The 16138-nt window shown below is 32.5% G+C and overlaps 1 protein-coding gene across 1 annotated transcript; it reads right to left on the bottom strand.

The window, feature by feature from the left end:
• Positions 1–8710: 8710 nt before the first annotated feature.
• LOC107478825 (beta-galactosidase) lies at positions 8711–14100 on the bottom strand. The gene is made up of 19 exons (XM_016098962.3): positions 13827–14100; positions 13652–13747; positions 13408–13520; positions 13220–13286; positions 13044–13136; positions 12722–12865; positions 12265–12353; positions 12074–12179; positions 11895–11982; positions 11704–11822; positions 11444–11605; positions 11114–11289; positions 10872–10981; positions 10664–10773; positions 10472–10582; positions 10070–10180; positions 9755–9960; positions 9430–9564; positions 8711–9202 (listed from the first exon to the last, which is right to left on the bottom strand). The coding sequence occupies exons 1-18, from the start codon at positions 13983–13985 to the stop codon at positions 9459–9461; spliced, it is 2166 nt and encodes a 721-aa protein (XP_015954448.1). The 5' UTR covers positions 13986–14100; the 3' UTR covers positions 8711–9202; positions 9430–9458.
• Between the last annotated feature and the right edge of the window lie 2038 nt (positions 14101–16138).

Genomic DNA, 16138 nt, shown 5'->3' with positions numbered 1-16138 from the left:
TTATTTTTGTAATTACAAAATAAACTTATTTTCATACAAAATAAATATAAATTTAATACAAATTTTTATCTAATTTGTATTTGAATATTTATAATATTTTAAAAAATAAACAAATTCATCGTATTATCAAACTAAAAGAAAAGTACTATAAACAAGCAAGTCAATATAATTCAAAACATAAACAAAATGTATTGATCATCAACTATAATTCTTCCTTTACACTCCAAAGATGCCAAAGACTTCTGTAGATCTTGTTTTGTTTTTTCAATTTCATGTTTCTCCTTTTGCAAAAGTGTTTTATTTAATTCAAATTCCTTCTCAGCAGCTCTCAAGCTTTTATCTTTTTCTTCAAGAGTACTTGACAGATCTTCCAGTTCCTTCTCCTTATCACTCAGTGACCTTGACCAAACATCCAAATCATGCTCGCTTTCCAAGATTTGGTCCTCCCTTTGTTTAAGATCAACCTCTTTCAATTCCCAAGCTCTTCTCTTCGCCTTGATTTCATTTTGAACCAATTTCTGGTGCATTTGTAGCTCAGTTTCCAACTCATGTTTTCTTGTTTTCAATGCAGCTTCCTGACCAGCTATTGCTTTCTAAATTTCATCCTACATTTTCAATCAAGCTAAATTAATGTACAGAAGAAACTTAGAATTTTAAAGTAAAATAAATGTGAGAGAACATACACATTCTCTACTAGCAAGTTTTCCTTGAAATTCAACCAACTCTTGCTCTTTCTTGTTCAACTCGATTTCCTGTTTAACAAGTACCTATATTTACAGAATGCAAATCCAAACATGAATAACAGAAAGACAGTATATATTTCATATTAATTTCATCTAGACCAAGAATTTTCAGAGACGAACCTCTTCTCTTTGTCTTAGAGTGGCATCCATCAGTTTTAGATTGGTTTTTTCATCATGAAGGGCTTCAAGTTCCTTCTCAAACTCCTTTTTTGTATCCTCTAATTCTCTTTGAAGACGGTCTAGTTCCTGAGATCTACTAAAAAGGTGATCCTCTTCCTCATTGAGCAACGTTTGTGATTGAAGTAGCCTTTCATGTTTTTGCTGTAAAACCTTCTGCCTTTCAGAAAGGGATTGCCTCTCAAGTATGATCTCCTTGTCTTTTTCATCACAACTGAAACACGCACACGCACACCCACACACACACACAACAGAGATCATCATACTTTTTAAACAATCAAATTTTAACAACATATGAAACTTAACATTGAATGTGAGTTGCACCATTCATGATCTGATTATTGTCAGCATTTCAATTCCAAAAATTGAGTAAATTTTTTAAGTAAAAGAAGATTTCAACTCAAAGCAATAACAGATTTCATTAATCAATTTCTTGCTTCAAGGCTTTTCACAGTCTCCTGTATAACTACAAGATTTGTGTATTAAAAAAGAAAGGTTAGGTATCCTCCTAAACAAGCCTTTCTAGACAACAGAGGTAGATATTACATAATCTATTTGTACATGCTCCCAATGACAAGGGAATTAGCAAATCAATATCATAATTAAAATGACTCTGGGATAAAAGGAAAAATGCAAATTATATAGAAAATAACATGGTCCCTATATCAAAATCCAAACTTCAAAGCATTCTATAAAAAGACATATGGCCATTAATCCTCAGGTTCCAAAATTTCAGTAATAATCCAAAAAACTACATTTTTTTAAACAACCATAACATCAACATTTCTAGTTATTTAGCTATTTACCAATATAGAACATGGCAAAGCATCAGCCCATTAAGGTTATATTTGACAAGCAACACCGGCAACATGAAAAGAATTGACAAGATGCCATATGAAGTGGCATTTATCTTTTGGAATCAAAGTACGTCTTAAAGGAAAACACATTGATCTAAGCCCTCTCAAAATATCATTAATGAACATACACCCAAGTATAAAACCATGAAAACTTGTATTATCATGAATAAGGTTATCATGACTAAGGTTATCATGACTTAATCATTATGTATTAATCACAGAACTTGCTTTATTTAAAGATGCTGTCTCAATGTATCTATCTTGCTTGAAACTTGTATTACATATATAATCAGTTAGTTGAGTTATAACCTGCAAACTAGGCATTTTAAGACATACTTGCAACTACATATTGTAAAATACAAACAGTACAGGATCCTTTGATGACAGTGGGGTGGTGAATAATACCAGAAATACTTTTTTGCATTGATTGGCTAATGGCACAAGGGTCGCAGGTTCCACCTGTTCATGGGTAGCATGTCGTACAAAAAGATGAAATAAAATTAGCAACATTGGTTTTTTACATTGAAAAATGAAAATCGTTACATATTGACAATCAATAATCTACTTATTGCAATTAATAACAAGCTAACAACACAACTAACAACTTACTTAAGGAACAAATATAATATTAAGCAGAACATGCAGCCAAGAAAAGAAGCACATGTTCCTAACTTGATCCACTCATCTTCAGATCCAATCATACACAATAATACTTTATTTCAATATAAACAAAGAATAAAATTAAAGAAAGAAAGAAATGAAAGGACACACATACATTCTTGAATCATGCATATATATACACTGAAAAATCAAAACACATAACATAATTAAGGATAGAGAATTAAGGCCACAAACTAAAAAGAAAAGAAGAGCAGTAGTGTAGTGAAGTGATCTGAAAAATAATAAGGTAAATAGTGAAAGCAGTTAGAAGTAGATGGAAAGTGCAAACCTTGATCAGGTGGAAGAAGAAAAGGGTCATTCATGAATCCAAAGTTCATGGTTTCCAACCCATTTACAGGATCAGGGCACTGTTCCTCTACATTGGGGATAGTGGGAACTTGGCTGAATCTAAATCCATTGAGGAAACTAGAGTTGAAATTAGGATCCATTTTCAAAGGCATGAAATCTGAAAGAAAATTCACCTCTTCCATCAATATTATATATCAAAAGTGTAGTTATGTGTCACCATAAAAACCACCACCACTACAACAACAACTACTAAATGAAAATATTCTTCACATAGTTCACGAGCTCTATGTAACAGGTAGATTGAGCACAATTATACCCCTGATCTTCTAAACTTCCAAACTTCACTTGAGTTCCTCCAATAACAAAACCTTTTTGAATATGCCAAAAACTGATACTTTCTGCTCACCTCAGGACAACTACAGTTGTAGATATAAATTAAAAAGAGAGGTTAGTGGCAGACATATATATCTGTAAAAGGAAAACTAATCTGAAACTAATACAAGTCAAACAACCAAATAAACAGAAACACCGTCATTAAGAAGTAACCATAAGCTTTCAAGTTATAGAACAAACACACAAATTGAACAGTACAAAGTACCCTTTCCATGTAAGGAGAATCACAATCCAACAACTACATACGAGAAACCCTAATTCTTACTAAACATTAAAAATAGACATGCTTCTACACAGAAAGAGGCATTAGGAGAAGTTCAGAAAACAAGCATTAGCAGACTAGATACAAAACCCCCAAAGCCCAACACTTTCAATTCAAAGATTCAAATTTCCAAAAATTCACCTAATGAAGATTGCAAAAAACATCACCAAAGAGGAAAAACTCTCCAATTGAAAGTACAGAAATTATAACACCGATTATCAGCACGCATACACACCGAGACACATAAATTAAGAATCCCCAAAGTCTACAGCGTAAACCAAACCGCATAGAAGTGCCAATTACAATCCTCTATGATAAGTAAACCAAACCTCAAACTCAGCTCAGCACCGCAAAAAGCGCAGAGTCTTGTGAACTACGGCTCCTGTAGCACTTTTACCATAACTCTCAGCAAACTCTGAATCAGCAAGGGCAGTGCCATGGGAAGCAATTCATGAACTGTCAAATAAACAATCAAGTCATTACAAAACTTGACACAATGGCTCTTTCATGGTGAATAATCAAAGAACTCGATGAGTTAATCCAAATTTAGGAGAAGCAGGAAAACGCAGAGATTAAATCACAAAATTGGAAATAAAATCACAAAATCAAAGGCAAACACTACCTTAATCCTAAATCAAAAACGGCGAGGAGCAGAGAATCAGAAACAATGCATGGCGAGGAGGGGAGGAACCCTTCGCGACGGTGATGCCACCAGCTCAACTCAGAACTTCGTGCGACGGCGAGGAGAGGAGGAACAATGCGAAGAGGGCCGAGTAGAGCTTTCCCAGATGACGAAGGCACCCACGGTCTGTCCCGCCGGCGGCGACAGCACTTTCTACCAGAGGAGAAGAGTTCGAGGGATGAGGGCGAAGAGTTCGACAGCACCTTCTACAGCAACGTTCGAATGGAGTGTGAATGGGTGGTGATAAAATTAAGGTTATCTCAATATTTATCAACGGAAAATTTAAATTACAGACAGATTTTTTGTCTGTAATAATTTAATAAAACGCACTATTTTTGTCTACTTAATTATAGACGAATTTTCCGTCTATAACTATTTCCCATGGAAAAAAATTTAATTTTTTCGACGGAATTATCGATGGATTTTCTTTTTCGTCTGTAATTTATGCTAATTCATTTTTTTTTGTTTTCTGACAAAAAATTCCTCTAAAATTCCTTTTGTATTTTCGTGGGATAAAATTCGTCGAAAATATTCGTCTGTAATAACTAATTTTTTAGTAGTGGTTTATCACAACAAAATACACCATTAAAACAGGATACTTCCATACTACATAATTAAAAAAAAAAGGAAAAACCAATTAGGAGAGCAAAAGTCATTAGAGGAGGAGTTTTAGGTTATTTTGTGAGGATGTTTTGTAGGATTTAAGAGAGAGAGTTAGCTATGTTTCTCCATTTAACAAAATATTTTGTAATAATAATAATTAGAGAAATTTTTCGCATACAAGCGATTAATACTTATAAGTCTTACAAGTCCAATTAAAACTAACGCTCAAAACGCGCTTCGAACCGTTCTTCTTCCTCTTCGTCTTCTCCTTCTTCTTTTCTTTCTTTTCTTGCCTTCTCTTTCTCTTTCTTCTTTTTGCTGCACGTTCTTCTTCTTCTTACTCTTCTTCTTCTCCTTTTCTTTCGTTTTTGCACATTCTTCTTCCTCGTCTTCCTCTTCTTCTTCTTTATTTACGTGCTCTTCTCTCTGTTTTCTCGTTTTTTTCGATTTTTCATGGTAAAATCTTTATGGAAGAAGAAGAAGCAGCAGAAGATGAGGAGGAGAAAGAGAAAGAGTTCTGAATTATGCATAAGATGTACTTCAACGAATTTTGGGTGTATTTTCTTAAATCCCTTGGGTGTAGTTTTGTAATCTTTTAGGTGTATTCTGTAATCCTTTGGGTGTATTCCTATAATCGTTTGGGTGAATTCCTGTAACCATTTGGGTGTATTTCTGTAATCCTTTAGGTGTATTTCTGTAATCATTTGGGTGTATTTCTGAAGTTCCATTATCTTCAAAAGGATTACAGAAATACACCCAAAGGATTACAAAAATACACCCAAAGGATTTAAGAAATACACCCAAAATTCGTTGCATAATTCAGAACTCTTTCTCTTTTTCCTCCTCATCTTCTGTTGCTTCTTCTTATTCAAAACGATTTCAAAGACCATGAAATCGAAGAAGAGGAAGAGGAAGAGGAAGAGGAAGAGGAAGAGGAAAAACTTGATTTCAGAAACCATAAAAATCGAAAAAAAACGAAGAGGAAGAGGAAGAGGAAGAGGAACCGTTCATAATACAGTGTAGTGCTTTGAAAACAGGAAACGGATGAATAACGCATTAAAAGGCCCGTTAGCAACTTGTAAGACTTGTAAATAAAAAAGACTTGTATGTGTAGCAGACCTCTTAAATATGTGATCTGGTTGTTGTGTTGTTTCGCGTTGGATCAGGTTTCTGATCCTACCCACGATAAAAAAAATATACACTACAAAATTTGTCAATTACAATTCAGTTGTAATTATTGAGAATCGAACTTGGAGGCATTTTAGGAGGCAAATAACTTTGCTATTAGAATACAAGCCTCAAAAATCCAAAATTCATCCAATTTAAAAACAATGTTTTATTGGGTTTAAATTTATTATTTTTGTTTGATGCTGATTTTGGATTGGGTTTGGAGATGAGTTATGTTTTAGATAAATCTAATTCGATTAGAATTCAAATTACAAAAACTAAATTATATTTTTTTTAGCAAAATTAATAATAAAATGTTATATTTTATTTAATATTTAGTAAAAATTCACATGTAATTATTTTGTATAAAAATGATAGCTAAGATTTATTAGATGATAATTTAGTAAAAAATATCAAATCATTTAATAGTTTTCAATCTTATATAAAAATAATTGTATGTGAATTTTTACTTTAATATTTTATATTATATAATGTTATTTTTCTTAAAAATAATTTTTTTAGTAATATTTATTAAAAGTTAACTTTTAAATATAATATTTTATTAGTTTGTTATACATAACTTTCAAATATGTATATATTTAGACTCAATAAACTATTAGGATCTAATTTGAGTCTAATCAAACACTGACTAGACCGAACCCATTTTCAAAAAAAAAGAATTATTCTTTACATATAAGCATTTTTTTCATACAAATCTTTACAAGTCATTTATATTCACGTATTTTGTACCGTTACTACACGTTCTTCTTCTTCTTCGTTATGGTCATCATCAACACCACTTCTTCCTTCTCCTCCTCTTCCTCCTTCTTTTTTCATTGAAATTTCTTCTCCTCCTTTTTTTTTCTCTTTCTCCTCTATCATCAGCTATCTCGTTGTTGAAGATAATGAATAATTCAAGTTTAGATTGTCAATTGAACCAGAACGAAATTGATTATTATTTTGAATTCAATCAAGTGGCTGAGGCTTGATTCAATTCAAAAGAAAAAAAATGTAGCATTAGAGAAAACATTTTTCTGTATTTATAGCAAATTTGAGTGTAACATGAAGATATTTGCGTGTATTTTTAATAGGAAAAACTACTAAAAGTACCCATAAAATTTACGAACGCTGACTAAAGTACCCATAAACTAAGGAAATTAATGATGTACCCATGGAAGATGGGTTTCGTATGACAAAAGTATCCAAACCCTAATTTTTTGTTCATTTTTTAATAAAATTCTCAAACTACCCCACTCTCAATCTCAACTCACTTTTTCAACCTTGCATAACCTAACCTGCACCTTTAAAACCTTTGTCATGGAGTCTAAAACTACTTCTATAATAGACCAGGCTGAAATCAATGGTGGTGGTGGTGGTAGAGAACTTCGACCGGTTCCTAGCAAATAAATTTAGTATGGTGAATTCTTTCCCATTTTTTTCACCACATGTCTTCACACAAAGAAAGTCCTCAAATTTAAAAAAAAAGGAGAAAACAACTGAAACGATTAAAAATTGTTCCTTTATGATTCTTTCTCTGATTCTTCATCGATATTGATTGATTCTTTTGTTAATCTTGGCGTGCAATCCTCTGTTGCGTTACTATCCAAAACTCACACTATAAATGTTCATTTCATCTGTTGTAGGAATAGTTTTGGACTCCATGGCAAGGGTTTTAAAGGTTCATGTTGAGTTATGGAAGATTGAAAAAGTGAGTTGAGGTTGATGGTGGGGGTAGTTTAAAAATTTTATTAAAAAATTAACAAAAAATTAGGATTTTGATACTTTTGTCATTCAGAACCCATCTTTCATGGGTACATCACATTAATTTCCTTAGTTTATGGGTACTTTTGTCAGCGTTTGTAAACTTCATAGGTACTTTTAGTAGTTTTTCCTTATTCTTATAAGTTCTGTATAATTTAAAACTCTTCCTCTTCCTCCTCCTCATTATTTGTTGCTTCTTTTTTTTCATCATCATCACCATCACCATCTTCTTCTTCTTTTTTTTCTTATTCATCTTTTTTTTATTTTACCTTCTCAAGTTTTTTCTTGTTTTACTCTTTTAACAAGAATAAAAATAAAAAAATCAAACAAAGAAGAAGAAAAAACACATAATACTGCAAAATTACTTGGAAGAGAATGAACTTACATTCATTTAACTAAAAGAAAGAAAGAAATAAGGAAAAAAAGAAGAAAAAAATGAACATTAGAGGGAACATCTTTCTGTATTTGCAGCAAATTTGGGTGTAATACAGAGATATTCGGGTGTATTTTTATTCTGATAAGTTATGCATAATTTAAAACTCTTTCTCTTCCTCCTTCTCATCTTCTGCTGCTTCTTCTTCTTTATCTTCTTACAACAACAGTAGTAAAAAAACGACGATGAAGATGAAACACGTGAAGAAAAAGTAGAAGAAATACAAAGAAGAATAAGAAGAAGAAGAAAGAGGAGGAACGCGAAGCGCGCTATGGAAACCATTGAATAGCGCGTGTTGACACGCTCGTATGGGTGAGCGTCCTTTTTGTTGGATTTAGCCCAGCTTATGTCTTGTAAACCAAAATGACATGTATGTGTAACACTCTTAAAAAAAATTATCAGAAACTAACACATGTCAGACACACGAACACCTTAGTTGGTGTATTTATGCTCTGATTTGTATAACCATGCACTAATTATCAAGAATAAATGTTATATATCACTCACATAATTCTCTAAAGAACGCTACACAACAACTTAAAATCTTGATTGATGCAAAATTCAACTATTCTCAGAATTACCCACTCCTCTCAGCTGATCTTTTCCCTTCTTACTATACAAAAATCTAAGATAAAGTAGAACATCACAAATTAGTGCTGCAACTGAGATCAACAATGCAAATTCCAAGCCGCTTTTATTACTTTTCATCAGTTTGTTCTTACATCATATTCCCAATAGAGAAAGAAACTTATATCTGGTGCAACAATGTAGCAATTGGATATATATATAAGGTATGTGTAAAGGGCTCAATCTTCATTACAAGCCCTGTAATGTGTATACATAAAGTAATCAATATTCAGCACAATAGTTCTTGGCTTATATACACAGCATCTCTCTGCAACGACATTTCTCTTATCTACATTTGCTTTTGGGCCTTCTAATCCTTAGAGCATGTAGTAGGATTGAACATTGATTGAATACTCTCTGTATATACTTGAACCTAATATATGATCTGAGCCACATTTATTTGGTGCAATCATTGGATCTAAATGCATAAGGCTAAAAATGAGAGCTTCATTGTGTTTTTTTCTAGACAGATTTTCTTCTGGAGCTACAGTTACCAAGCAAGATGAAAGATTGCTTGCTGATGCAGTTCTGCCAAAAAAGAAAAGAAATAAAGATGACAATGATGATAAGCTTTGGAAAGATGTTAACAATATAAGATTGTATCTAGTTAAGGGCATTGATTAAGGATTCAAAAATGTAAGGTTTATATTGAGAAACCAAAAAGCTTAAGTTTTTAATGTACTAAGTCAAATGAACGTTTACTAATTTTTCTTTTTCTGAAAAAATGGGAAGGAGATGATTGGAACTTGGAATACCCTTTCAGAAGCATCTTTATGTACACACTTCATGTTCTCTTCACCAAAGAAATCCCTGCAGGATTTCCTCCCCACTCCTCAAACACAACCAAGGAGTTCCCACCTGGTCTTAGCCATGCGCGAGGAACATGGTACCTGTCCGAACCACAAAAATAGTTTCAACATTATTCGCTTCTGTAACCAAGTTCTATGAATTCTCAAAAAATTTGTAGTAACTTTTGATGTTTTGGAAGAGGACTCTGAAATTTGCTATATCATTTGATTCTCTCTTTAGGAGTCAAGCATTCCTTAACTATCAGCGAAAAAAAGTTGTATAAATTCTTACCATCTCTGGGAAGGTTGTCCACAGTTTGTAAGGCATTTCTTCTCAGTGTAAGTTCCAGCATAGTTGCAAGCACCACAATTACCGCCTGCCTTGTATCCAGGCCAATGGCGACCGATGCTCTGACCATTTATCCATATTTCACCCTTTCCCATGGTACTCATATCTAAAGCCAACGGTTCATTGCCGGCTGGAGCGCTAAAAGTTGTCTAATAACATTAAGGAACAATACAATGACTCAGAATACAAGTAGATGAAGGTGGATAATCTTTGTAAGAAGAACAAAAATGCAACATTTTGCTGAAGATCTATTCTTACCTTGTACCATGTCAAAGGTTGTTTTACAGCTAGCAGTGATCCTTGTACCCAATCAACAGAGCTACTCCCACTTTCAGTATGAAGGCTCAATGATTCGCCTTTCAGACCAACCTGTCCAACAGCATACAGATTTTTAAGCTAATAGCCGTTTTCAGAAACCAAAACCATTTTGATGCATTGATTCATCCTCATGTAATTGGTGTGGAAGGTGGTCTGTTAAACTAATGCGATAATATATGATATTTTGTAAAACTATTTTACACCGACAATGCAGCCTTATCCATACTAAGCATCTCATTGTTCAATTTTCCACCTAAGAATTTGGTAAATTTGCTTGGTGAATTATGATTTAAAACTTTTCAATGTTGCTAAATAGCTGAAAAAATTTATAAGATAACAAACCTTGTAAGACCATTTCTGCTTAGATAGGTCTCTTGTCCCTTCATTTAGACCGTTCAATGTGACTGGACCTAACACCCCAGCATTCCATTTCTCAAAGTGTGTACCCACATTCTGGTATTGATCAAATAAAAATTAGTTGAGATGAAAAAAAATCTAACGAAAAAAATATATGTTAGCAAAGAAAAAACTAACCGGGAGACCGACTGCGACACTAAGTAAAGAAACCTTGTTGTTTCCAGCCCTTAGCTTAACACTGTCACTAAATGTCAATTTAGGATTATCCAATCCACCATATGAAGTTCCTGCATTCACAACAAAGAGATTGATAATTGAAAAAAAAAAGGGTGTTTTCTAGAGACACTAATCAAGAGAAGCACACTAATTATTAATTATAATTCACCTGAAAGTTGTCCATTAATGAAAACATGCAGAACATGCCCTGCTGACATTGCTGTAAGAACAGGAGATTGACCATTCCTTAGGAAACCTTCATTAGGGCTAATGTTGACACTGAAAAAGGGATATTGAAATCGATTTAGATGGCGAGAAGACAGAAATATTGAACATCAAAACATGTAAATCTTTCATGGTTTTAAAACCATGCTATCTTTAATTAAGTCCAACGTGTTGAAAGATACTTACTCTGTCATGTACCACAAATAATCTGAAGAGTCCTTGGTTACATAAACCTGCTCCAAGAGTGAATTTGCAGTAAGGCGATCATTTGGACCCGACGACTCGGGTACTTCATTGAATGACAGCCAACCAAATCTACCGATTACTGGAGTCATCTTCCTCTCGAATCTCAGGGCACTAACCTGCATTAAATTGAGACACAGTAAGTAATGACCAGAAAAGAAAAAGGAAAAGAATGAAAGCACAGTACATATAAAGAATTTATGCACAATAACACTATAATCTTTCAGCATATTTTCCATTATTAAGGAAAAGTATAAATGGAAATTGTGTTACCTTTGCAGTGTTGAAAACTTCAGTCTTGCAGTCAGGAAGGATACTAATAGACCAAGCCGGTACATCATACACCCCGTTTCCAAATCTAACTTTTGCGGAAGATCCGGTGTTGTAATTTGCAAGGAATGCAGCACAGGAAGTGGTTGTCTTGTAGACATGTGCCTAAGGTTACAAAAACAGAACAAATCAAATTGAAAGCAAATTAAAATTTCAATGCAGAGAGAGTTCTGTTTGTATTCTTCATCAACTTAGACTCTTACCTCAATGTTGTTAGCAATGAGTGTAAGTGTTGGATCCACAGCCACCAAAGATGGCTCACATTGTTTAATTGCTTTATGCAAATCTCTCAAATGAGTCCATTTTGGTTCATTTGGTAGTCCTGAATGGAGAGATGAACAAGGTTAGTTCAGATAGTAATGCGGCTTTATTATCTAAAAATCTTAGTACATACCATATTCGTCTAGGGGAGCGTCGTAGTCATAGCTTGTGGCAATGAAACGGCCAGCAGCCGTGCGGCCGAAGTTAGTTCCTCCATGATACTTCACACAAAAATTAGATACATCAGACATGAGACCTAAATCAAATAGTTATAGTCTACAACAATAATGCATAGGATTAGGAGCAACATACCATATAGTAATTAACAAACGAGCCGCGATTCTGAATGAATCTGGCAACCGAGAATGCTATGTCTTCTGCTGGTCTGATGGGGGTTGCGCCACCAAAAGCAGTGTACCTACAAAAATGGCAGAGTTGAATAGAAGATTGAAACACCAGGTGAAAAATTCTCAAAAATGGTAGCATTTTTATGAGATATATACCAGCCAGTCCAATTCTCAGTCCACATCTTGGGCTTGTAATTCTTGTTGGGAGTGAAGCCTTCGCAGTAGAAGGCATTGCAGGTGTCAATCTACAGCCACAGTAAATGAAATCAATTTTTGTCTTTGAAATTGAAAACACAAACAAGTTGGTTGGTCCCCTCATGAAAAAAGTTGAATTGCAACCAAGTTCCCAGCTATGCACTTTAATTACCCCAATTATAGATCGAACCCTCAACAAGGAGAAAAAAGTGCGGAATTTGATACAAGAATTGCAGATGTAAGCCACAGAAACCTCATCCACCAAGAAGATAAAAACACGTGGTTTCAACAACTTATGATAAAAGTAGCAACCTTAACCCAACCAAAGTAAAGCATAAACAGTGTTACAAAACCCCACCACCATAGTTCAATTAGAAGAAAACAAAATAAAATGAATAAAATAGAGTAAGTATCTTACAACAGGATCAGGAGCATCTTGTTGCTTGCACATAACCCATGGAACACCAGTGTCAAGAGCCACAGCCATTGATGCAGCCCATCTTGTGTATGATCTTCCAGGAGCACCAATTTCCCATTCCACTGGTCCATACTCATTCTCTATCTGTCATTTTCAATTCAATTATTCCAATTATTATTTATTTATTCAAATTAAACCACCACCAATCACGATTATTATTATTCTAACTACTAGTTGCCCCTGCATCAAACAAAACTTTAATATCTTTTCTTATTTAAATTACATATTAAATGAACATTATTAACATTTTTTTTCTGGTTACCTGAGACATGATTATTGGACCTCCCTGGCTTTGAAACAACCCCTCTGATTTCATCAAGCTTACAATTTTCTGAGTGAATTTTTGCATTGCAGCCTATACAAATCATCACAAATATTACTCACTAATATTTTTTATCTTTTGATCAATTAATAATAAGTAAAATTGACAGGTCCAACCTTGAAAGGTCCATTGTCTGTTCTGAACTCAATACCCGGAACATATTTTAGCCAAATAGGGAATCCCCTGAAAAATAATAATAAAAAATATAAAATACAAAAACAGAACATATGACTGGTTGCTAAGAATAATTATATAATATTGTCCATAAATTATTATTATTTTTCTTTTGGGGGGAAATCAATACCCGAAGTTCCATTCAGCACAAACGTAAGGACCAATGCGGAGATGAACATAAAGGCCAGCTTGTTGAACCAGCTTGACGAATCTCACCAAGTCATACCTATCTTGAAAATAATACTGAAAAAGAAAAAAAAATTTCTTCTAAGTTATATGAACCAAACATAAACTATTTAAGTCCTTAATAGTTTTGGCGCACACGCGTGCACGCACGCACACATATAATTTTGTTAATTTGGCATGTGCATTACATTTCCCGGAGAAGGCTCATGTCCATTCCAGAAGACATAGGTCTGAATGACATCAAGGCCCCCGTCTTTGGCCTTTTGAATAAGGTCCGGCCACATCTGTAATCACAAGAGAATAAAGCATGAAACCTTTGATTGATTGCATGCATTGGATATGAAGCATGATGAAAACACCAACCTGGGGTGTGCTTCTTGGATAGTGAATGGAGCCAGATATCAAGATCCTTCTTTTCCCATTTATAATAAGAGATTTGTGATCGTATGTAACAGAAGCAGTTACACAAGTACAAACCCACAAGAACAACACCACAGGCACCACATGAATTTTTCTCTCCATCCTATAGGTTTTGAGGGGCTTGGGTTTAATGTAATAAAGATAATGGATGGAACTTGGAAGTGTTATGTGGTGGTGGGTTTGTTAGAGAGAGTTGAAGTGGTTAATGCAATTCAATGGCAACTGAATTCAATTTATATATAAAGCATTTGGATTTTGGAGGGATCAAAGAGGGTGGAGTGTGAGTGGACCCATTTACCCTTTTTCTTTTTGTCCTTCTCATAACTAGTGGGGACTCTCTCTCACTCACTTCACCTTATTCTCAACACGGAACCATTCACATTTAAGCATTCTATGCCTTTTGCTTTGGGTCATTACAAATAATGTATGTATCTTCATTCTCTCTAGGTGAAATATTTTGTAAAAAGTCAAATGCAAATTGTTTTTGCATAAAGATAGTCGGAACTATTAGATAATCAAATATATTAAATTATCTAATAATTTTCAATTATCAAATTCATATATATTATATATGAATGTTTACTAAAATATATATATATATATATATAATAAAAAATAAAAAAAAAATGCTAGAGAAACAACAAATTTTGTAAGTTGTAGCCATCAATTAGTCATCAATAATATATTTAATGGTGTGAGATTTTATCTAATAGTAAAAAAGCACTCATTTTTATTTTACTGATTAAGTACTGACCAAATTTTAACAAATCTACTGACCCTAGATTTTTCCTAAAAAAAATACTGTCAATCTTATTTTAAATATTTTTCTCTTTTATCTTGTGTTATATTATACTGATTTTGAAAGATTAATTCAATTAAAACACTCTTGTCCATACCATTAAGGATCATGCTTTACTCATCTATAAATAAATAAAGTAATATATTTGCTAAAAAAAAGAGATGTAAAGTGACATTATCAAAAGTAGAAGTAATATTACCTTAAAAAAATGTTATGTGTATATAAAATGTACAATTCTTTTTTCTATGTATTACTAATGATATCCTTAGTTATTGGATAAGTACAAAATGTGAACACACTTCTATTTAAGATTTTCTATCCTTTGTTTTTCTTTTCATTTAATATTTTCTTTGTAATGTTCGTTATAATTATATTTAATACCATCAAATGTAAATATTACAAAATAAACTTTTAAAATTTCTTCTTTTATCTAATTAATTTTAGTTAGAAAAATGTCACATGCATATTTTTTCAAAATTTGATAAATACATTTATGTCTTGAAAAGCAAATGAAACTCCAATTACTATGAAATAAGTATTTTAACGTAAAGAAATATAATTTTATGTGGATGTGACAATACGAGGAGAAAGAATTGTTCGTTGTCTCTAAATTTACAAAAATTAATCATTCTTAATAATGTGGATATTAAAAATATTTTTAATAATTTAATTTTTTAAGTGGTATTTTAAAATAATTTTTTTATGTTAATAATAGTAAAATTTTTATAATAATAGTTATTTAAATTATAATAATTCACTTATGCAATGTAAATTTCAATTTTAGATGAGATATAATAAAAAATTTAATAAAATGAAGAATTAGGGGATAAATTAAATTATGTTAGTACAGTAATGTATTTGGAGATTTATTTGCCTGAGTGGCAAAATCGTCATTTTAACAGCAAATTTTTAAAAAAGTTTTGTACCATATATCGATCCTAATTAATAGCAATGCTTTTTTTTTTTTCTTAACTTAAGCATTGTCTGTATTCAAAAGTCACTTGCATTGTAAAATTTGTGTATTATTAGTTTAATATTAAATTAATCCAAAATTAAAAAAAATTATAAAAATTTTGATCTTTTAAGGAGTTTGATATTTTTTTCTCACCCAAAAACTTTCTTTTATTGATGTGTTGTTGAATATCAAACATAATCTTTTACGATGGAAACACATTGGTGCAAATTTCAAATGAAGAATCTATGACGGAAAGTGGAGACTTTATATTATTATAAAATTTATGTTGTTGAATTATTGAGGTATTTCTTAGTCTTAAAAGAGAAAGTAATAACTCATTTTTATTCACGTCAAATAAAGAGGAAGGGTTACTCATTCTTATTTCTATCAATCTCCTATATTTTATGATATACAGATATTAATATAATTCGAATTTAAAATTTTTACAAGATACAAAAATGTGGTATATATATAAAATAAAAAATATTTTTTAGATAAATT

This window comes from Arachis duranensis, chromosome 3, assembly GCF_000817695.3.
Source record: "Arachis duranensis cultivar V14167 chromosome 3, aradu.V14167.gnm2.J7QH, whole genome shotgun sequence".
NCBI classification, from domain to species: domain Eukaryota; kingdom Viridiplantae; phylum Streptophyta; class Magnoliopsida; order Fabales; family Fabaceae; genus Arachis; species Arachis duranensis.
The sequence above is the reverse complement of the archived record's forward strand: the minus strand, read 5'-3'. Positions and strand labels throughout refer to the sequence as shown.

Bases quoted from the DNA above. Each gene is read 5' to 3' on its own strand.
- LOC107478825 (XM_016098962.3), bottom strand. From the start codon at position 13,985: ATGGAGAGAAAAATTCATGTGGTGCCTGTGGTGTTGTTCTTGTGGGTT. The intron at 12,180-12,264 runs GTATATATCTCA...CCATTTTTGTAG, and splicing joins ACTGAGAATTGGACTGGCTG to GTACACTGCTTTTGGTGGCG. The intron at 9,961-10,069 runs GTAAGAATAGAT...TAATGTTATTAG, and splicing joins AACCTTTGACATGGTACAAG to ACAACTTTTAGCGCTCCAGC.